The 24,642-nt window shown below is 35.1% G+C and overlaps 2 protein-coding genes across 2 annotated transcripts in view; one reads left to right on the top strand and one right to left on the bottom strand.

Annotated features, from left to right (window-relative positions):
* Positions 1 to 1,485: 1,485 nt before the first annotated feature.
* Positions 1,486 to 9,449, bottom strand: LOC138334686 (trichohyalin-like). Its single transcript, XM_069283352.1, has 11 exons — positions 9,272 to 9,449; positions 7,572 to 7,721; positions 6,827 to 6,962; positions 6,259 to 6,308; positions 5,968 to 6,084; positions 5,579 to 5,690; positions 4,276 to 4,389; positions 3,659 to 3,854; positions 2,987 to 3,178; positions 2,635 to 2,783; positions 1,486 to 2,315 (listed from the first exon to the last, which is right to left on the bottom strand). The coding sequence occupies exons 1-11, from the start codon at positions 9,422 to 9,424 to the stop codon at positions 2,266 to 2,268; spliced, it is 1,419 nt and encodes a 472-aa protein (XP_069139453.1). The 5' UTR covers positions 9,425 to 9,449; the 3' UTR covers positions 1,486 to 2,265.
* A 36-nt stretch (positions 9,450 to 9,485) lies between these two features.
* The window catches only part of LOC138334685 (transforming growth factor beta regulator 1-like), a 43,704-nt gene continuing 28,547 nt past the window's right edge, over positions 9,486 to 24,642 (top strand). The window contains exons 1-2 of the mRNA XM_069283351.1: positions 9,486 to 9,761; positions 11,350 to 11,483. Of these exons, the coding sequence (XP_069139452.1) occupies positions 9,489 to 9,761; positions 11,350 to 11,483 (407 nt within the window). The 5' untranslated portion in view covers positions 9,486 to 9,488. The remainder of the gene's footprint in view (positions 9,762 to 11,349; positions 11,484 to 24,642) is intronic.

The raw sequence follows: 24,642 nt of genomic DNA, 5'->3' as shown, positions 1-24,642 counted from the left end.
CTTGTGCTGTTTGGTGTTTTCATTTGTACTAAAGTAAGATAGCTAAAAGTTTCTATTACAGTGAGACACAATCAGTCTCCGATATCCTAAATATAGAAGCACTAACAAATGCATCAAATTACATACCACAGAGAGATACTGTCCTTGAATGCTATCACATATGAGAACCGCTTTGTATAACCTTTGACCCAAAGTATGTTTGTCAACTGTTATATATATATTGACAGACAATGCTAATGCATTCTCATTTTATTTTCGTCGTTTTTATGAATGGGTCTCTTTAAACATTAATTAAAATCCTTTATAACTTATTATCAGAGATTGGTGAGATTGACATATGAAAACAGTTAGGGAGTTAACCATTGGAAGTCAATTACTTGGGAATAAGTAAGTATTAAGCCAACAGTTTTGCACGAGACCATACAAGGCACTCTACACTTACAGGTAAGTTCGAAGCAGGTACATGTGATTAAGAGGCAACTGGGGGGTATTCTCTACTTAGTAATAGTTCACTCTTTTGTAGTTTTGGTGTAAAAGTGTGTGTTTGAAGTTGTCAGAATGGAGTTCTACTGAAGTATTGTGTTTTGTATATTGGAAAGAAAAACCAGGTTTATGATGTTGACTAATGTAAAACATTGAACAAATCTAAACATGTTCTAGATTTCCCAATGTTGTTGCTGGGATTCACCTGGTGATCAGGTATTAGGGTATGTACAGACACATAGGCTATTTTCAGACATGCACATTTATGTGTTCTATTTATATATATTTTAAAACCTAGAATATGAATATAGATGTTCTGACAATTTTATCACATGTGATAAAGTTTAAATTTCTGTTTGGAAATGTAATGGCCGGACTTTAAGACTAGGTCACATGGTTCATGGTCCATGTGCAAATACAGATTACACTGATTTAAATTTTATAATTTTATGAACAAAATTGCTACATGTACTTATTTAAAACTGAGTTGCATAATGCTATCCCTATGAATTCTATGAATATAAATTGAGTATAACCAGATAGACATTCTAGGTTTAGAAGGATTTATGACCAAAGAAGTTCTGCTGATCAATCAATGTTATAGCTTGCTTAGAATTTTCTTGAAAATCTGAACATTAATTATTTATAATTATTACAGAAATTAACAAAAAGAAGTACCAGGTACGTGCCTGACTTTTGCTCGGGTTTGGGTACAGCGTAAATGTTATACCTGCCTAATCGTATTGATCAACAATTTGGAATTTCAACGGTATCGATCAAAATACTTTAAAACAATGTCGTGGAATTTGTCAATATTTCTTGTTATATGTTTCATAAAGAATTAAGAACAATACATTTATGTTATATTCTGATTTGTGGTTATGAAACAGGATAAGCCTTACTGAATTGTCCCTTTAATAATTTACCCTAGCTTGTAACCTATATATTAAACATCACTTCAGACTTGTAGATATGGCCCATACAGAAAAAATAATGCATACATTCAAATAATATTTTACTAATTAAAACATAATGATTAACACATAATGTACCTGTATAAAACAAGTGTCATTTAAAATAGTCAATTTACATCAACTGAAAATACTTAATGAATTCAAGTTGAAAACTTTGACTATCAAGAATAAATTAAAAGTTTCTATTATTAAGCATTACTAGCAGACAGCACAAATAAGAAGTCTATTTTTGTTAAATGCATGTACACTGTACTTAAGAGCATTTGGGGGAAAAACCAAGAATATAAATACATGACCTGCACATGTTCCTTAGGAAAAGTTTTGTAATCATGCAGTCTGTTTTTCTCTTACTGTAATGTCTACACTTTCCATGAAGGTAAATGTACCAGTCAAGAGATTATTCTATATTAGGAAACAGAAAATTTAAATCTCGAACTGATATTAGCCAAGTATTTCACTGAAATGGATATTAATATTACATGTGTATCCATCGCAACTGCTGGTGATGACCACACTGTTCACAGAGGATGCACAGACATTGAAAACTCTCCAAGTGAAGTGCGATCCTTGATGTAACATCTTTTGATCTTTAATGATACAGAAGCTACACTCTGCCACTACACCAGCTGGTCTCCATGACGATTGACTCCATGCAGATTTTAGCTGTATTCAGTATCCAGAATGGAATGACAGAATGACAGAGATACTATTCCCTCCATTTCACTTTGTATAAAAGGTGGATAATGCTGTAAATCATCACTCAATGATGTGTGGTGAAGTCTAGTGAACACATAATTATCTTCCCTTGTCAGGACACATCACAGGATATCAGCAGTGACTGTAGAGCTTTGGCGAAACCTTTGGAAGAACACAAAGATAATGAAAATTAGAAAATATGGAAGCAGATTCTTATTGAGATGCATGATTTTGGTCTAAAACCTCAAAAAGTTATTTTACAGAATTAAAATTTCATCATCTGGCTATATACTATGTACATGATTTACTGCAATTACTCTTTATTTTAAGGATAAAATTATCAGCTACAGCATGTGTAATCAAATTCTGATCAGTAGACAATGGTATTTGTTAGTTAAAGAATTACTTTTTTCATTGGCTAAGTAAATGACAGATAATCAAATATTCACTAACACCAGTTAGACAACGAAAGGTGTCTCACCTCTAGGGTTTTTGTAGAATACACAATTGTTTGCACACGTTTCTGGGTTAGTGTCCCACACTGTGCTACCACAACAACAAAGGGGAGGTAACTGGATTCCTTTAAGCTCAATTTTCTCACGGAGTTGTGCTCTTAGTGCCTCCACAAACCTTGAACATAACAAACACATTAAGAATAGTGATGTAAAAGTGAGAACTTTATAGAAGGTCAATTTGAGCTCCTGCTAGCCAAACGTTTAAGAAACCTTCAGAGGGTCCAAATGGTAGAAGGACATTAGTACTTGAACCATTGAGATACAGCTGTAAGTGCCTTGAGTGAGACTAAAAGTGTGTACATTTTCAAAGTGACTCACCTTTCCATTTCCCGGAGTTTCTTCAATCGTAGTTGGTTCTGTCGCAGTGTTTCCTTGACCTGCTCCTGCTCTTCAATTTCTCGGGTCAAGGCCTGGAGCGAGGTTTCTCCAGTGATAGGGTCTCGGGGCTCAACAAAGCGACGAGATTTCTCCTCTTCTTCTCTCCTCTCTTCCTCTTTTTCCTTCTTCAGTCTATTTAATTGGATTGATTCAAATAAATATATACAATATACATTTTGTGGAAACAATTCTTGATTGATATATTTTTATTCTTAATATAAAAAATTTACATGTACCAGGTACAGTATTTACAAATTTTAGTACATTTAGGGTAACGTACTGTAAAAACATTTAACTTGGGAGATGAAAATTCTTTCTTTGATGTCCAAAACATTTTCATTGGGGGGAATTTTCGTTGTTCTTTTTATTTTTGGACATAATGAAGATTTATATACTTCTGGTTAAATTTTTTGTTTGTGTTTTATTTTCTTCGTTTTTTATGTCCCCACGAAATAAACAAAACTAAATGTCCAACAAAATTTAATGGTTTTACAGTATTGCCTTTGAATACATTTCTGATTTTAGTGCATGGGTATTGTATTTGATTTAAGTTCATCAAAACAACAGTTTTTATTGATGATTGAAAACAAATATTGTACTAGCTGTACTTGCCTCTGAATTCGTTTTCTGTGCTCTTTGCGTTTGAGATTCTCTTTCACTTGTTCTCTCTCGATGTCCATGAATAGCCTTCGATAGGTGGCTTGTTGGCTCTTTATTCTCTGTTTCTCTTCCTCCGACTGTACCCCTATGTAAATGTTCGGTACATGTGGGATATTTCTGTTGATCTGGGTACCACTGATGGTTGTAACTGTAAGTGATATTTCAGACTGCTGTACTTACCAATATACCAAGAATGACACAAGAAAATAAATATCTCTAGTTGTTGACATTCAGTAACATACCTTATTAAAACCCTACCAAGATGAAATATATTTTATTGTTAAACCTGGTTATTTATGGAACTGATTATGGAGGTTAACACTGGCGCACAGTCATGAGACAAGAGAAGAGAGTTTTTCTTAAATGTTATTGTACATGTATATATAAAGATGCTCCACCACCAACAGAGCATAAACAATACTCATCATTTGAACAATATTTAGTGTTCAATCGTGTATACATATGTCTAATTAACACACACAAAAAATATCTAAAATGATTTATTTTGCTTTGTTTCATGGTGTGGTATGAAATAAAAATACAATGTAATTAAATAATGCAATATATACTTGTTTTTCTTGCTATTCTTTCCTGTCTTGATTCGTCTTTGCTTGGTTCCAAATCAAAGTGCACCATCTTCATTTGCTGTGTCTTTTCTGTATTTTCATCATAATCTTGACTTCCTTCATATGAACCAAAAGAAACATAAATTAGAAAATAAAAACTTATTCAATTTAAATTCTAATTTTTAGTTCACCTGGCCCAAAGGGCCGGTGAGCTTATGTCATGGCGCGGCGTCCGTCGTCCGTCTGTCAACATTTTCTTTAAATCGCTACTAGTCATAGAGTTCTGCATGGATTGTAACCAAATTTGGCAACAAACATCCTTGGGGAAAGGGGAACAGAACCTGTATAAATTTCGGCTCTGACTCCCTTGGGACAGGAGGGGCAGGGCCCAATAGGGGAATAAAAGGTAAATCCTATAAATCGCTACTTGTCTTAGAGTTCTGCATGGATTGTGACTAAATTTGGCCACAAACATCCATGGGGGATGGGGAACAGAACTTGTATAAATTTTGGCTCAGACCCCCCGGGCAGGAGGGGGGCCCCAATAGGTGAATTAGAGGTAAATCTTATAAATCGCTACTTGTCCTAGAGTTCTGCATGGATTGTGACCAAATTTGGCCACAAACATCCTTGGGGGAAGGGGAACAGAACTTGTATAAATTTTGGCTCTGACCCCCCGGGGGCAGGAGGGGGGCAATAGGGGAATTAGAGAAAAATCCTATAAATCGCTACTTGTCCTAGAGTTCTGCATGGATTGTTACCAAATTTGGCCACAAACATCCTTGGGGGAAGGGGAACAGAATTTGTATAAATTTTTGACTCTGACCCCCTGGTGGCAGGAGGGGCCCAATAGGGGAATTAGAGGTAAATATTCAAATTCCTTCCAAAAAAACCAATGAACCTGTATTCAGAACATTACTTGGTATTACAAACCAGGTGAGCAATACAGGCCCTCTGGGCCTCTTGTTGAACGATACAAATATGTCTGTAAACCAACTAATTTTCAAGTGTGATTAAATTTCGTGTATTTCATGAGCAGTTAGAATCATTGAAAATTGCTAGCCACGGTATTCTTCAAAAAACAATCTAAATTGCGAACAAAATCTATCTGTAAATATTGTTAGGCATGAAAACACACACAAAAAAATGTCTGCGAAATTAAGTAATTTTACATTACTGTATTCATTCAATTTATAGAAACAAAAGTGAATTGGGTCTAGAACGGAAATTGTTTGCCTTTTGTCTGTACTAGATAAGTTCATATTAATATAACAAAGAAGAAAACAAAATTTTACTTCAAACTGACCTGTAGGAATGACAATTTTTGGCTGGTCGGTTCTCGATGTCCATCCTCCAGTCTCATCTTCTTCATTTAATTCAATAACTGCCGGCTCCATAGTTTGTCTGGATGATGGATGCTGTAAATGTGTCAATATTTTTAAATACATACACAGTATCAGCAATTAAAAAAGTTCATTACATTTTGTGAATCTCCTTGTGGTGAAAATGCTACAAATGAAGCAAAAAATTTACAAACCTGGTCATATACATTGTACAGCCAGAGAAAAAAAATGATTTTCACTCAATTCTCTAAGAAAAAAGGTAGCAATACAAGTACCCTGTAGTTTAAAATCATCATCAAAAACAGTCTTAAGTAAATAAAGTCTCAAGTTTGATGATGAAAACCTCACTTACATCTCTTGTCCTAGATACTTTCCAGACTCCACCAGGTAAATCATCTGGGATGAAGTCTTCTGTGATCACCTGTTTAGAACTGAGTTTCTTACGCGCCTGTGTTGTGAACTTGTGGATCTGATAAGGCAAGGTAAAACTTGATATAAAGGCACCAGGATGATCCTTAAGCATTTTTCTATAACAACATTTTCAATATCATGCACTGATTCACAAAAACTGTATGAAAAACATAAATAAAGAGCCTTTGAGTTTGAGCTTACGTGTAATTAAAAAAAATATGATTTAATTTACCTGATTTGTCTGATCTTGAAAAGCTTTATAAGTAGAATCCTGGAGTTCCTCTGTTAAAAGTGTGTAGATAAAGACATATTCAGAACACAAATACAACAATATAAACTGCTAATGATTAAATGCTACTTTGTATATTTCATAAAAATCATTTATCACAGCAATAGAAAACAGCATGATGAAACAATATGAATCAAAGAGCATTCAAACTCAGGATTGGTATACTTATCTAGCTAACTGAGAAATGGCTGGATCAATATGGCTTGCCAATGTACTTTCCAAAGAGTTGTTTTGTCTACCATTATTTACTGTATATGGATGGACAAGTTGGGACTTTGTTGCTTATTTATCAAATAATGATGGAACTTGTTATTTTATAATAAATGTAAATAGAAAAAAAAATCAAACATTGTGATTGGCAACAGATTAAGATTGACATGTAAGCAAAATTATCTCATGGATGTATTCCATGCATGTTTAAGCAAAATATATCTTTCCATTTCATCTTGTATGTGGTATAATGAAATATTATATTTAAAACAGAAAAGATGAACAATATAATAATACATACCTGCAAAAGATGATGATGTATTCCTTTGTTTGATTGTTAGGGCATGGTTACGCTGTACAATACAGTTATCTTTCCTTGGAAGTGTGTTTTCCTTCGAAAAGGCACTTTGTCTCACAACTTTTCTTTCATGCTCAATCTTAAAAAAAATATATCAAATAGATGAAAAATCTAGTTGACTTTAAAACAAACGAGATATCTTTGTCTGTATATTTTGAAAAAGGTTTTTAAGCTTATTATCTCAACCATCTCGTCCATGTGACTTTTTACTATGTAAAAGAAATGTCTGTTTGTAGGTACTGGTAATGATTATGTAGTATAAGGAAGACTTAAGACTTTAACAGTGCCGCTTTGATTTCATGATACTCCATAACCTGATCAATTTTATTTTTGTTCTCAACTGATCGCCAGTATCATGATCATGTACTGACAATATGGGTAATCAGAACATCATATCTGTTATACTATGATTTTTATTCAATTCTATTAATTATGATTTACAAAATCAATTGAACATATATTAAATTCTTTCAACAATTTTTTGCTCTCCTTTCTGATGTGCATTTATTGAATTAATCATTACTAATTTTAACAATTATCACTCAAACATAATTTTTATTCGAATTCAAATCCTTTACACTATATTTTTCTCTATTTGATATGCATGTATTGAAGAAATCATTAATAGTGAAAAGGGTATAGAATACAGTGGTCTCCATTATGTCTTTTTATTTCTAATGAAACTTACAGCTTTGTAACTCTTTTCCAATTCTTGTTGTTTTCTGGCTTTTTCCAATAACCTTACTCTATGTTTTACATCATCTTTAAATTTTTGTAGTCTTGCTTCCTTCTCCTGTTGTATCTTTTTAATTCTAGCATCTTCTTCGTAAGCTGCAGTCTGAATGAAATATCAAAACATAATTATATATTACATCTCTTTTAAAACATTATAATCATGCATGTATAACATAACCTTTGAAGTAATAAATGTCAATATAGTAGAATATATAACCACCAAGCCTCTGGAGTCTGCCTCAATCACAAGTCTTCAGACTTACAGGTACAACAAAGCCAATTACATGTGAATTATCTGTGAATATATGGTAAATGAAGTACTAGTGTTTAAACTGTAACTGTAAATATTTATCAGTATGGAAGCTGAAAAAGAAAACAGTACACAGATGTAAAAGTATTGGATTCATTCATATATATACTACCCCTTGTTTATGTCCTGCATATCTGTAAATGTGGATGAATCCAATACTTTTACAGTAATATATATATATACACATAAATATATATATATACTGTTTTTTCCTTCAATTTTCATATTGACATTGACTAGGACCAACATATGATAATTTTACGTTTACCCCCTGTACCATGAAAAAAAGTAATACTGGTAGCCTGTTTAATTTGTTTTTATACTTTAATGCTTGTAAATAATTTTCTATTTACAGTCTGAGTCAGCTATAGTAGCTTTAGAGCTTCAAGTACCTGCAATTGTACGTACTGCCACTGGTGTGTAACTGTACATGTACAAATTACTAGTTAACAAACAACATTCTACTGGACAAAATCAAGGACATAGATGAGAAGGATAAGTCACTTGGGGTTTTTGATGATTACGTGGTAAGCGATTTTGTGTTTGTGCAGTGACCGTAACGTTGGGCGACGACTGATTTCCTTTGATATCCGCCGGCGCAACCTTTGATGTACACTGTACGTAGCGAGATCGAGGCTTACAATCTTATTTTCTGAAGCAGGTCGTCATTTCATGAGATGTCATATTTTTTTGAATGAAAATTAAAGACATTTCTTCTATGTCTTCCGTCCTTAAACCAAGTACTCAAGACATTGTGAAATTTATTAGCTTTACACTGGTGTTTCATTTGAATCGATAAGACAGGTATTTTTTGAGAAAAATGGTTTTTATTCCTGGTTCATAGGCATTTCGCATGGTGTTTATTAGTGTAATGAGACAGTGACAGATCCTTCTTACTTATAAATCCTTGGACCAAATGAATTTATTGAGAAATTAAGGTCTCCTGAACAGAAAAGTCATTAGTCATTAAACATAATCTTTATCTGTGTGTTTAGTCTATATTAACTGTCTGTACATCAGAATCACAAGTTCGTCGGAGCTTACGTTCACTGTTTAACATATTTGACGATAAATAAAGTATGTTGTATCGACGTCATCCTGTATTTTTTATATATGACTCCTGATTTGAAGCACATGTTTATTTGTCATTTGTTTTAACTTTTCAGAATTATGAGAAATAAAGATTTGATTTCTTAATCTGCTAAAACTCAATGGCCAACTAGATGCTCTGGTACAATTACAAGACACATCAAATGTAACCTTCTTCAACTAGGCCTAAGTTCAAGTTCAGACATGCAATAATATTTTTTGTAACTGACTGCAATATCATTTTGAATACGTACAACGCCTTCAGAATGTACAGAAACAGCTGGCTGGACCCATGCGCCAACTGCTCTCACTTCAACATTCCTGTTCCCCATAACATCGGTACTAATAACAGGTTTTGATATTTTTCTAAGACAATTTTCACTCGCTGGTCTTATTTTGGACGCCATTTTCAAACAACGATCTGGGTCATTTTAACGGTTAGTATTCAAACGCTTTGCAAGCGTTTGAGTGATGTGGATCCAAAATAGAAGAGTTCCACACAGAATACTAACAAACTGGGGCGAATGTGCAGACAAATCAAGAATGGATAGAAGCCATGCACCAGCCGATGCATCCAAGAATATTTTCAGTCAGGATTCCGCCTTTTTACAGCAATACCAAGCAGGGCTTCAGAAACAAAATGTGAAACCAACAGCATCACAACACATCAGTTTATTGACGGGGAAAGTCGGCACTGGTTTTCCAACACAAGACCAAACTGTTTTGCCGGGGATCACTGGTCAGGTATAACGCTATCAAAGTCTGCTGCAAAGCATGAAAAGAGAACCGTTTAGTTAGAAGAAAGGACTGGATCTTTATGAATTCGCTCTCTGTTTTAGAATTACATGGTAGTATTTCAGCATGGCTTTGGGGCGAAACGACCATGGACCCCCCCCCCTGTATTATAATAAGCCATAGCTTTTGGGTAGGTGGCAATTTAGCTACTGTGACCACCTGTTGTTGTGAACGAACATTAGAAAAAAGTAAGTGTTCTCACCTTATATAACAAAAGAGCACATCATCATGAACAGGTTCGGTTGGGCACAACCCTGAATAAGGGTAACAGTTACGTGTTTGTAGTAATCAATAAGTTACCCAAATGAGGAATTCTGTGAAAGGAAAACAGAGTATGTTGTTTTAAAAATTATCAAAAAAGGGCACCATAATTTTTAGATTGCCTTGCAACTGATCCAAGACTCTATGTTTCTGTGGGTGAAATATCAAATTCTGTTGTCTGTTGTTTAGGTGCTCTCCATTGACTACAATGTATAGCCATCAAGGAAATTCAGTGCAAATGTCATGGTTGAATGAATTTAACCTGTGTTCTATTTTTAGCACCATAGTAAGCTATTTCTTGTATTGTGGAACTGTTGCCCTTTTTATAGTGCTATATCACTGAAGCATGCCGCCGAAGACACCAAGCAACACACTCCACCCGGTCACATTATACTGACAACGGGCGAACCAGTCGTCCCACTCCCTGTGTGCTGAGCGCTTAGCAGGAGCAGAAACTACCACTTTTATAGACTTTGGTGTGTCTCGGCCAGGGGACAGAACCCAGAGCCTTCCTCACAGGGGCGAACGCTCAACTCAAGGCCAAAAGTGAGGCGGTGCCAAGGGAGGCATTAGGAAAGATAAAGTCAGTTAGGAAGTAAAGAAAAGATAAGATCCTAAATTTAGTCGCCTTTTACGATCATGCAATAGGGGCAGCAGGTACAATTCTAACGTCCTACCTGCAGGGCCAATATATGCAGGGTTATGCCCAACCTGATGAAGTATTCGTCAACAGCTCCAGATATTCAGAAATCTGGATGCACATGAAAATTTGCATACAATCACGTCATGACTACTATTTTGGGTCCCAGTACTGCTGTACGTAGCATAATAAAGTATCACAGAATGCACAAACAATAGTTGAACAAAGTTGTTTTGTCACTGAAATGGTATTACTACTGTATATATACTCTAACATAGCAATTACCAGAATATATGCTTAAATATATAGCTTAACATTAAAGAAAGACTATTTACTACAATATAAAAGAATGCGTTAAGAATCCCAAAGGTATGTATTTGATCAGATTTTCTCTGAAACTGATAAAAGTTTCAGTTGACTTCAAAACATTTCAAACACAATGCTTCAATTAAACCGTACATGTATATTCACTGTGTTGTTTATCTGAAGGTTAGATTTAACTTTTTGTCGAAAGTGTACTCTGTCTCTGCTGATGTTCATTAAAATAACAACGCCTGCATGTTTAAGTTGTGTAATTGATGCACCCAAAATAGGTTTGATTATTTACATCTGTTTTATTGTTGTTTTATTCCACAGCCAATAACACAGCCTACTGGAACAGCTGGTGTTGTACGACCTAAACAGAATATTATACAAGGCTCTCATCCCTCCTTAGGCCAAAGCTCACCTGCATCAGTCACCCATGCAATGCTCGCCCGGAATCCGGTCAGGTGATTAAACAGATGTTTTAAATTCAACAATAGGCAAAACAACAACAGTAAATAAAAAGAAGGAAACAGTTACTGGATGATTTAGGTTTTAATCTCAAAGAAATCATTGCTATTAGTTTGTATTATGATTTTTAGGTCATCTGACCCGAAGGGTCAGGATGACCTATAGTCGTCATGTTTCGTCTGTCGTCGTGCGACGTGCGCCGTCCGCCGTGCATTAACTTTTCACATTTTGAACTTCTCAGACATGTTAACCTTTGGTAAGCAAAAAGAGGTCGATTTTTGACTCAAAAGCGGTAGCATTACATGCGGCATTTTTTCGCGACACGTCAGAGATATATAAATATCAATAATATGCAAAATAATTACAAAAACATATTTTGTTAACAAATTATGATTTAACTTTAATTATTACCATAGGCCTTGCATTGGTGGCTCATTTTGTATTTTTTAAATGTTAATTAAGGCTCACATTAAATTTAGAAGATGAAAAATGCCAATAAATACATTGTATACTATACATTTTGTCTATTTGTTTTGGGTTTTTTTTTCATTTTTTTTTTTTTTTGTAATACATACTTGACTCATTTTCTTTTGATTTATGCAAGAAAAAATACAAATATTTGTTTCTAAAATTTACACCAATATTCTAGAGAAATAATCACCCTGAAAAAAATAATAACTTTTTTTTTAGTGATATCCTGAAAAAATATACCAAAATCCGGCTCCTTTATTAGAATCACCCCATTCCAAAATGGCGGCCATTACGATTGCAAAGTTTATGATTTTCAGCAGACACTGTATGCCTATTTTACATTAAAAACGTGAGTAAATCATTTCAATTATAAGTAGTGTTTGTTTTTGAAATGATGCTTACTAGTTTTAAGCACAAAATTTATTGAAAGGCCAGATGATTGTTTCCTTACGGTATGGTAGGCCTTCGTAACACACATCGTTACACTCAGACACAAGTGACACAACCAAGCGGTGGAACTAGCCCCAGGCTGCTAATTAGCACCAGTGGGTGTTGGTCAGGGAGTGTTCACACCTCCTTTGTTTACTTAATTATGAAGCAAGTCACCCTACTCAGTCTGGTATACATTTTGTAGCCACCAGGCAGTCCAAACCGACTATGAAAAATTCAGAAATCGGAAAAAAAAAAATTTGACGATGTTTTGCAGAAATCGGAATATTTGGATATTAAAGCGGTAGGCGGAATATCGGTCTCAAAAGCGGTAGACTTCCGCCAGAATCGGTAGGGTTAACATGTCTGAACTTCTTCTCAAGTTCTACCAGTGCGATTTGGCTGAAACTTGCTTGAAATGATCCTGACATGGTCCTGACAAAGTGTTGTTATTTTCCGGGTCGATCCGAAATCCAAGATGGCCGCCACACCCACCATCTTGAAAACACATTTTGAACTTCTTCTCAAGTTCTACCGGCGCGATTTGGCTGAAATTTGCATGAAATGATCCTGACATGGTCCCGACAAAATGTTGTTATTTTTCGGGTCGATCCGAAATCCAAGATGGCCGCCACACCTGCCATCTTGAAAACCCATTTTGAACTTCTTCTCAAGTTCTACCCGTGGGATTTGGCTGAAACTTGCATGAAATGATCCTGACATGGTCCCGACAAAGTGTTGTTATTTTTCGGGTCGATCCGAAATCCAAGATGGCCGCCACAGCTGCTATCTTGAAAACCCATTTTGAACTTCTTCTCAAGTTCTACCGGTGCGATTTGGCTGAAACTTGCATGAAATGATCCTGACATGGTCCCCATAAAGTGTTGTTATTTTTCGGGTCGATCTGAAATCCAAGATGGCCGCCACAGCCGCCATCTTGAAAACACATTTTGAACTTCCTCTCAAGTTCTCCTGGTGCGATTTGGCTGAAACTTGCATGAAATGATCCTGACATGGTCCCGACAAAGTGTTAATATTTTTTGGGTCGATCCGAAATCCAAGATGGCCGCCACAGCCGCCATCTTGAAAACACATTTTGTTAAGATCCTTGGGCCTCTTGTTTGAAGTAAAATTTGTTGAAGGAAATGGAAAATGATCCTGACATGGTCCTGACAAAGTGACACCATATATAATTAATTTTACTATTGCCAAGGTAGTCAGATGACCGTTAAGGCCCTTTGGGCCTCTTGTTCATGTAGCATTTTTAGCCCTATACCTTATCTGTAATAACTTTCTATTGATTCCATGCATATGATTTGTATTTGTGTATAACATGGTGATTTGTGTTTAAGGTTGTAATTTGTGTATTAGGTAAGGTGGTGATTTGTGTATTAGGTTGTGATTTGTGTTTTAGGTGGTGATTTGTGTATTAGGTTGTGATTTGATGTATTAGGTTGTGATTTGATGTATTAGGTTGTGATTTGATGTATTAGGTTGTGATTTGATGTATTAGGTTGTGATTTGTGTATTAGGTTGTGATTTGTGTATTAGGTTGTGATTTGTGTATTAGGTTGTGATTTGTGTATTAGGCGGTGTGTAGTATTATATATAAATGATAAGAATTTTAGACTTTGAAATTTGGACTAATATATAATTATCTACATATATCTTTCAGGTATGTTACACTGTGTAGGTCAAGCACATGTGTTTCATATTTACAATAGTATATGTACGTGCATGTAAAGTCTATTGGAAACCAACCTCTGTTAGGGTCATTGTATTGCTACTAATTACATAGCCATGTTATTAATTATGTTACATGATAAGTTCTAATGAGTAAACATGTTTCCCTATGTAATACAGCATCTGCGTCGGGTCAACTGTTCCAGGTATTGGCTTTCATACCCAAATATTGACATATGTTATCCTGATGTACTGCTATATTAACTCGCCAAAAATCTCTGTACAGAGTCGATTCCTAAGACTCCAATAAACGTATCGTACCATCCACTGAATCTGCGTTGGAGTCTACATCTACTTTTCCTCAACATACATTTACACAAGATTATAAACATCATATTGGCGCCGTGCTGAAAGAACCTGGGTTCGGACATTTCGGAAGTTACTACCACGATTGATCACCGGTTTACAGGTATGTAGATTTTACATTCTTGATCCATTTTTGTGAACATTTGCTTTTAGTTTGTCCACCTAGGTATTTTATTTTGTTAATTTCACATTTCGCTACACTCTTATAAAACACTACACACATATTGACAATGTCAACTGAGCAAAACACAGAGCCACAACACACTCCTACAACATACGCTATTGAACTTTTAACGGCCAACGCCACAAGTGTCACAACTTTAATTCATAATCAGTCTCAGAGGCTAAAACTTTTAGAAAATACGACTAATAAATTAATCCTTGCAGACAATTCTTGGTGTGCAGGAAAACTTTTCAATGGGGATCGCTCTCAATTTGAGCAATGGATGCGGGACATTGATAAACAGGCACACATTACTGGCAATCACAATAAAAAACACATTCTTGCACTCCAATCTTCCACAGGTCCTGTCTGTGAATTTATACAACGCTATATCAAAGGCATTGAAAGTCCTGATTGGGCTGACCTAAAACACCAACTTACTCGTTGTTTTGGCGACATTCAGGGAGCATCACATGCTTTTGCTCTATTAAAACAAATCACGCAAAGGCCCAATGAACCGGTTCAACTATTTGCGCAACGCATTTTATCTTTAGCGGAGAAGGTTTACGAGGGTCATAATCTGGGTTCACCGATAGTTGCACAACAGTTGGTCAGATTTTTTGAAGATGGTTTAGAAATTCCTGATATTCGTTTAAAAGTTATGCGGGGCGAATACACAAATTTTGATAAGGCAGTCAATTGTGCAATGCGTGAAATGAATATTCGCCATCAATTCAACATCCGTTGTCAAGATCGTCCATCAACACAAACACCATCTACAAACTTTACACACACCACACCATTTACACATAATCAGTCAATTAGGGAAGAGGAACCAATGGAAATTGACGCCGCAAGATTAAAATCAGTGAATGCATGTACCTATGATCACAATGAAACACAGGCAAGCACTACAAGGAGTCGACCACACCAATATACTCACAAACACCACCACACATCTCAATACAATGACGGATATAACAATACACGTCATTACCCAAACAACCACACAGATTCTTATCCACATCATAATGAACACATTCCACTCCGTAATCGACATCATGATACACACAACCATACACACAGCTCTCGTGCGTTATTACCTAATCCAGGTAGACCAAATGCATACCAGTCCAGCTCACACCAATCTCAGTATCATCACCCTAGGGGTCACGTCCAGAACTACAGATATACACCTGATCATAGTTATCACTCATCACACACTCACCACAATGGTAGATCACGCCAACACAACAGATCTTACCCCCAGGGAAACTAATTAAGGCTCGATTTCGCGAGGCTGATATCGGGTCACAATCAAATCGGCTATCTTACACAATTAATACTGTAGGCAGTACTCCGAATTCATGTCAGATCAAAATAGGCAAACAGAAATATAGGAGTCTTTTAGATAGCGGTGCTGATTTGAGCCTCGTTCATTACAGAGTTATTGAACAATTACATCTTACACATTCCATTCAAAGAAGTTCTGTTTACTTGAAATCTGTAAATGGTAACAAGCTTGATGTCTCGGGGAAAATATCTTTAAATTTCACAATTCGTGGAGTTAAATTTTCACACACTTTTTGTGTATCAAAGGACATGTCTAGAAACTTTATCTTAGGCAGAGATTGGTTTGTAAAAGAAGGAGTTAGTCTTCATTTTGATAAACATGCTTTAAAAGTTCGAAACATCTTAGTACCAATCATTGATGATTATTTTGTATCGTCTATTGTCCGTCTTCCACAAAAAGTTGTGTTACCACCTCAATCTAGCACCGTGTGTACAGGTAAACTTCCTCATTACAGACAACTACATGGTTCTAAACTATTTCACATAGAACACAATCATTCTACATCAGCACCACATGAACCAGACATACAAGTACTTGAATCAATTTGTACCATTTCTGATTACTCAGCTAAACTTCCTCTCACGATTGTAAATTCCTCACAAAGAACAATCATATTACACAGGGGATGTTCAATTGCGAAGATTACAGAAACACATGAAAATGAGATATCATCTGTTATATCAGACACTAGTTCAAAAGAACCTAAACAAGAACAATCTCATATTTCACTTGAACATCTTGACACACCAAGTTCTCATAAGAATTTGATGACAAAACTAGTTGAAGACAATATAGACATTTTTGCTGAAAAGGACACAGATCTCACACGCACGGACTTAGTTCAAATGTCTATTGACACAGGTAACAATTCACCCATTAAACTACGTCCATATCGTACACCATTACAACAGCAAGAGAAAATATCAGACGCTATTGACGACATGTTAGAAGCAAATATTATCTCACCTTCTAGTTCTCCTTGGAGTTTTCCATGTGTCTTAGTCAAAAAGAAAGATGGTAGTCTAAGATTTTGTATAGATTACAGGAAGCTTAACGCTATCACGAAACCAAATTCATTTCCACTTCCTGTTATTGATGATATTTTAGCAAGACTTGGAAAAAGTATGTATTTTACATCACTTGACCTTAAAAGTGGTTACTGGCAAGTACCCCTTAAGCCAGAAGACAAAGAGAAAACCGCTTTCACCTGTCATAAAGGTTTATATGAGTTTAACGTATGTCCATTTGGTCTCATGAATGCCCCACAGGTATTTTCGTCAGCTATCGCTAAGCTGTTAAACGGTTTACAAGCATTCGCTGTTGCATACCTTGACGACATCTTAATTTTCTCTAAATCAGAAGAAGAGCATATGTCACATATTCAAGAAATTTTTTCAAGGCTTCGCAAGCATAACCTCCGGTTAAAATTGAAAAAATGCTCCTTCTTTAAACAAGAAACCAATTATTTAGGATTTCAAATCAATCGTCAAGGAGTAAAACCAGATCACAATAAGGTTGATGCAATAAAATCAATGAAACATCCAACAGATGTGAAACAGTGTCGGTCATTTATATCACTTTGTAGTTACTATCGAAGGTTTATTCCCAATTTTTCAGCAATTGCGGCTCCTTTGATCAACCTTACTAAAAAGTATGCAAAGTTCCTTTGGACATCGGAATGCCAAAAAGCATTCAACTTTTTAAAAGAAAGTTTGTCAGTTGTTCCTCTACTCAGTTTTCCTGATGTATCAAAGCCATATACATTATACACAGATGCTTCTGATCACTGTATAGGTGCTGTTCTTACACAACCTTGCGATCCTGGAGAAGAAATAATACCAGGAGAAACAAATGAGAAACCTATCTACTTTTTATCACACAAACTTAACAAAACGCAAAGCAAGTGGTCAACAGTTGAAAAAGAAGCATATGCTATTCACTATGCCCTGAACAAACTCCATCATTACTTGCATGGTGCTACATTTACTATCAAAACTGATCACAAACCCCTCAAAGCTTTACTGAACTCTGACGTCAAGAATCGCAAAGTGCAATTATGGGCCTTGTCGATCATGTCGTACAATGCAAACATTGAATACATCAAAGGCGGTAAGAATATTATTGCTGACATGCTATCTAGACTACCTGACACAGATACAATCAGTGATGACAATGATGACAATGACGAACACGTTGTTGATATCTCTGACAACACATTTCAGGTCAATGCTCTGAATTCAAATGCTTTCAACCCTAAAAAGTTTTCAGATTTCAGAATGCCCACTGAGGATATTCCAGACATTGACAGTCACACATTCAAAAACTATAACATGGCACATGAACAATCTAAAGATTTTAACATTCTCCATATCAAAACAAAAATACAAGAAGGAAGGGAAGACAAACAAACACGTCAATTTATATTATGTGATGACATAGTATATTACATAACAAAACCAGACTCAGAAGCAGAACTCAGACTTTACATACCAGAACATTTGACAAAAGCTGTCATAAAACAATACCATGACTGTACAGGCCATCAAGGTATAGACAGAACTTATCAGGCAATCAAAAGAAAATATTATTGGCCAAATATATTCAAACACTTAGACAAATACATCAAATCTTGTCTTCCATGTCGACAGACAGCCACATTTACACCGCAAGTTCCACAACAAGAAACAGATACACCAGCATTTCCCTTTGCAAAAGTGCAGATGGATATCTCAGGACCACATCACACAACTCACAGTAACAACAAATACATATTAAGCTTTGTTTGTTGTCTCACAGGATGGGTAGAAGCTTTCCCTCTTCCTACAAAAGAAGCTGTCAATGTTGCACACATTATCATGACAGATTTTCCCACGTTTTGGTTGCCCTCTTCATATTGTCTCTGACAATGGAAAAGAATTTGTCAACAAAATTTATACATGACGTCTTGAGCTATTTACATATCAATCACATCACGACCAGTTTTTACAATCCAACAGGTAATTCCATGGTGGAAAGAAGCCACAGAACATTGAATGGCATTTTGTCAAAACTTTTGCTTGAAACTTCAAATGACTGGGATGAAAACATACCCCATGCATTAGCCAGCATGAGATTTCATGTCAATGAAACTTCAAAATTTAGTCCTTTCTATCTGTTATATCACAGAGACCCAGTATTACCTATTGACACACTCTTGAAACCACGTAGAAAATACCTAGGCGAAGATTTCCACAAACACGTCATTCAAGATCAACACGTCACCATGACAAGAGTTGTAAAAAATCTAAAAGCAGCTAAAACCAAACGCACAGAACAAGCTAACAACAATGTACACGAGACACCATTTAAGGTAAATGACGCAGTCTACTTGCGTAATCACCAACGCAACACCAAACTTGAACCAAAATGGACACCACACTATCGCATTATAGAACAAACATCTCCATCCACATTTATCATTAAAAACCAGTTAGATGGTTCCACACACAAAACGCATGCTCGCCACTTGCAACCAGCCAAACTTGAATGGGACATTCCACTACCAAACAGTACAGACAGACCTACTCGCAAAGCACATTACGCTTGTCCGCCCTCCAGCGATGACGGAAGCGACAGTGACACAGATGATGACATTCCTCCACCACCATCAACCCGTCCCCGCACAAAAACACAAGTTCGAAAAAACAACCCACAAATTGTAAATCGCACTAAACATCAACGCGACAATTCCTCTGATGATGAACCTGTCCCACACATGGAACTTCGCAGTCACAGAAATAAAAAGCAACAGCACAACACAAACATCACTTCCATTGATTGTAGCCAGAACAAGGTAGTTCACAACTCCACACAAACAGATACAAATACAGCACAAGACGGTACAGATAGTGACCATATACAATCATACAAAGCGGTGATACAACATATGTTAAACACACACGAAACATTGGTCAATTTACTACCTTGATCAGTCTATATTATTTTATCATGTATCTATTTTTATTGATATAATGTTTAATTTTTTTCAACTAAATCTATTTTTTGTTTCTCATTACAGACACTCGAAAAGTCGCAATGAGACTGTTAATACTTTCTTGCTTGATCACCATAGCAATAGCACTCAAAATTAATGAAAATGTAATCTTTAAAGAAACCAATATAATAACATCTACAAAATCCCAATGGCTAATTTCTTATGCCATTAATTTTCATGACTATGACAGGTTCATAAAAAGTGTCTATAGTGATATCAATACGGCAACAACTTTGATACAGGATTCTTTAAACCACACCACACGACCTGAAGTACCTATTATATTTTCACAATTGCAAAAACAGTTAGATCTTTTTACCACAGAACACGACGCATTGTTATCAACTCTCGCTGACATTAAATCCTTACATCTCACAAAACGATCTATTCTACCCTTTGTAGGCAGTGCACTTAGCTTTCTTTTTGGCACCACATCCGAAAGTGACCTTTCATCTATTAGAACACATATTAATGTTATTTCAAAAAATCAACAAAAGATTAAACATATTATGGAAGCTAATTTGTCTGTTTTAAACGCCACACGATTTGACGTTGAAGCTAATCGCCAGAAAATTAATTCGCTTATAAATTCTTTTCGTACATTCAAAGAAACGGTCCTTTCCGGTACTAATTATTTACACAGAGCCGTAGCAAATAATTATTATTTCACTATGACGTTTGCTCATGTATCTTCCTTCATTTCACACGTAAGACTTATTCTGGAAAATGCAATAATTCACATTCAAAACTTAAAACTTCAACTCAACATGCTCTCATTAAATCACCTTTCACCAAGCACTATTACACCATCTCAACTTCGACAAACACTGTTAGATATTCAAAACAGACTACCACGCACATTAGAGCTTCCATCCAATCCTCAATATGATATTTGGCAATACTATCAATATTTAACTTGTTCTACATTAATTGACTCTGAACAAATTATAATTGTTATACCCATACCTTTAATGGATGCAGTGAATAAGTTTCGCGTATATCAAGTTTTTAATATTCCAGTAGCTATGCCTCTACCTTCAAATTCAAAATCTTCAAATCAACAAGATTGTGGAGCTTGTAAATTAGTTGCTAAATACCAATTAGAAACGTCTTCTATTGCTGTGAACCCAGAAGTTTCTAAATATATGTTTTTAAATGACCACGATACTCGTATTTGTTCCCATCCTTTTTATAAACAATGTCAGCTTACTTCCGCAGTATATCCAATTAATCTAAGTACTCATTGTATAGTTGCCCTATTTACAAACAATAAGTTGAATATTAACAAATATTGTGTCACAATTGTTGTCCCAGACTCACAACTTCCGTTAGGTTTTCACATACAAAATGGTTCTTGGGCCATTACAACCAACATAGAAATGAGATTTTCCATTGTGTGCCAGAAACCTGATGAAACTTCACAAATACTTGTAAAACCTCCCATACAAATTATAAATGTGCCTTATTCATGCTCCGCATCCAGCGATCATATCATTTTGGCAGCCTCTTTTCAAAAGTCTATGGCAACTCGTGCACTAAATATTACTTTTCCTACACACAAACATCTAAATATTTCTATGAGTTCTTTATGGATACCTTTTCATCAAAAATTCCCTAACTATTCAGCTGTAACAATACCTACTCACTTAAAACATATGGACAAACTATCGATGGCATCGTTAATTTCTGAACTTTCATCTATAGAACCTATTGATAATAATTTTTCACGTATACAACAATACATTATTCCATTAGTTTCAGTTATAGGTGTCATTTGTTTATTTATAGTGTCGATATTATTGTATTGCAAATGTTCACATAAGTGTAAAAAGAATGTTGAATCTACTAAAAATGTAACATATGGTGTTCAAAAGAAAGGAAGTAACAGTAACAGTCCACCCGAGGTATCATCTTCATCACATGCTACGGGAGTTCTCATACCACCACGTTATGACTACCAACACCTGAATACAGCTATATACCCACGCCTGTCATCTATAATGCCGCCGCCAGTGGTAGAAGTGGATCAGTAGCCCATCATAATTCTGACTTTATTTTGTCTTCGTTTATATTTGACTTGTTTTGTGTATGCCGTCTTCATTCTATCATTGGAGTTCCCGTGAATATATCTATATCTCCACAAAAGAAACTTAACATCTATTATTTCAACATACGTATATTTTCTGGATAGTCCCCTGAAGTGATTAAACACCAGGTGAAAATTGTTATAAGGACTATGCCAGGCTATGTCAGAGTCAGAGATAGTGACGTGTTATTTCACGCAAATTTTCAATTATATCTCTGTGCTTGAAGACATAAACATTCACTCAAAAAACACCTACATATTCAACGGATAGGGAGGAGCCGATGCAGTCTAATGCCGGAATGTTTGTCTAAAGTCTCCTTATCCAAAGAAGTCAACACTACACCTTTCCACGTCAACACAATTATCATCAACGGATTTGGAAATACCCGAAGCAGTCTAATGCCGGGAAAATTGTATGAATCTCCTTTTCCGATGAAGTCAACACAACACCTTCCACGTCAACATATCTCTTCGAAGTGCTCAACGGATTTGGAAATACCTGATGCAGTCTAATGCCAGGGAAAACGTGTTTTATATTTTCATCTCCGGAGAGGACTCATTACACTTAGTTTAACTTATATTTTACAATTTTTACACGGAACTCTCATCTTAAATAATTCTTAGCCTTATTGTGCAAGAAATCACCGTTGGATTCAAGATGGTTGTACATCGTTTTCAACACTCATTAACTTTTCATCACGCGACGGCATATTTATAAACATTTCTATATCTACGTTGGACATTTTAAAGTTATATTTTGAATACTGTGTTTTTAATAATCTATTCGGAACTCTATGTTTTACATACTATACTTATTATGCTTTATATATATTCTTTTCAAGCAACATTTATATCAATAATTTCATTTTCTTTATTTATATTTTATTTTCAATCAAAATATTGAAAATTATTTGAAAGTGTGTTACTTTCATTTTAACTTAACTGTAAATTTTCATTGTATTATTTATATCTATATACATGCAGTTCGTTCTACAGTTCTAGATTCAGTAATTTAGAATATAATGGTCATAATGATAATATAATAATGATCAATGATAAGATTTTTAGAAATTTTATAATTTATTATATCAAATTATATCTAATTTGATATAATGTATAACATGGCGACGAATGTAGTATTATATATAAATGATAAGAATTTTAGACTTTGAAATTTGGACTAATATATAATTATCTACATATATCTTTCAGGTATGTTACACTGTGTAGGTCAAGCACATGTGTTTCATATTTACAATAGTATATGTACGTGCATGTAAAGTCTATTGGAAACCAACCTCTGTTAGGGTCATTGTATTGCTACTAATTACATAGCCATGTTATTAATTATGTTACATGATAAGTTATAATGAGTAAACATGTTTCCCTATGTAATACAGCATCTGCGTCGGGTCATCTGGTCAGGTATTGGCTTTCATACCCAAATATTGACATATGTTATCCTGATGTACTGCTATATTAACTCGCCAAAAATCTCTGTACAGAGTCGATTCCTAAGACTCCAATAAACGTATCGTACCATTCACTGAATCTGCGTTGGAGTTCTACATCTATACACACCACAACAACCTACGAAACTACACACAAGATTATAAACATCATAGGTGATTTGTGTATTAGGTTGTGATTTGTGTATTAGGTTGTGATTTGTGTATTAGGTTGTGATTTGTGTATTAGGCGGTGATTTGTGTATACGATGGTGATTTGATGTATTAGGTTGTGATTTGATGTATTAGTTTGTGATCTGTGTATTAGGTTGTGATTTGTGTTTTAGGCGGTGATTTGTGTATTAGGTTGTGATTTGATGTATTAAGTTGTGAGTTGATGTATTAGGTTGTGATTTGATGTATTAGGTTGTGATTTGATGTATTAGGTTGTGATTTGATGTATCAGGTGGTTATTTGTGTATTAGGTTGTGATTTGATGTATTAGGTTGTGATTTGATGTATTAGGTTGTGATTTGATGTATTAGGTTGTGATTTGATGTATCAGGTGGTTATTTGTGTATTAGGTTGTGATTTGATGTATCAGGTGGTTATTTGTGTATTAGGTTGTGATTTGATGTATTAGGTTGTGATTTGATGTATTAGGTTGTGATTTGTGTATTAGGTTGTGATTTGTGTATTAGGTTGTGATTTGATGTATTAGGTTGTGATTTGATGTATCAGGTGGTTATTTGTGTATTAGTTGGTGATTTGATGTATTAAGTTGTGATTTGATGTATTAAGTTGTGATTTGATGTATTAAGTTGTGATATGATGTATTAGGTTGTGATCTGTGTATTAGGTTGTGATTTGATGTATTAGGTTGTGATTTGATGTATTAGGTTGTGATTTGATGTATTAGGTTGGGATTTGTGTATTAGGTTGGGATTTGATGTATTAAGTTGTGATTTAATGTTTTAGGTTGTGATTTGATGTATTAGGTTGTGATCTGTGTATAAGTTGTGATTTGATGTATTAGGTTGTGATTTGATGTATTAGGTTGTGATTTGATGTATTAAATTGTGATTTAATGTATTAGATTGTGATTTGATGTATTAGGTTGTG

The sequence above is a fragment of the Argopecten irradians genome, chromosome 11 (assembly GCF_041381155.1).
Source record: "Argopecten irradians isolate NY chromosome 11, Ai_NY, whole genome shotgun sequence".
NCBI lineage: Eukaryota > Metazoa > Mollusca > Bivalvia > Pectinida > Pectinidae > Argopecten > Argopecten irradians.
The sequence above is the reverse complement of the archived record's forward strand: the minus strand, read 5'-3'. Positions and strand labels throughout refer to the sequence as shown.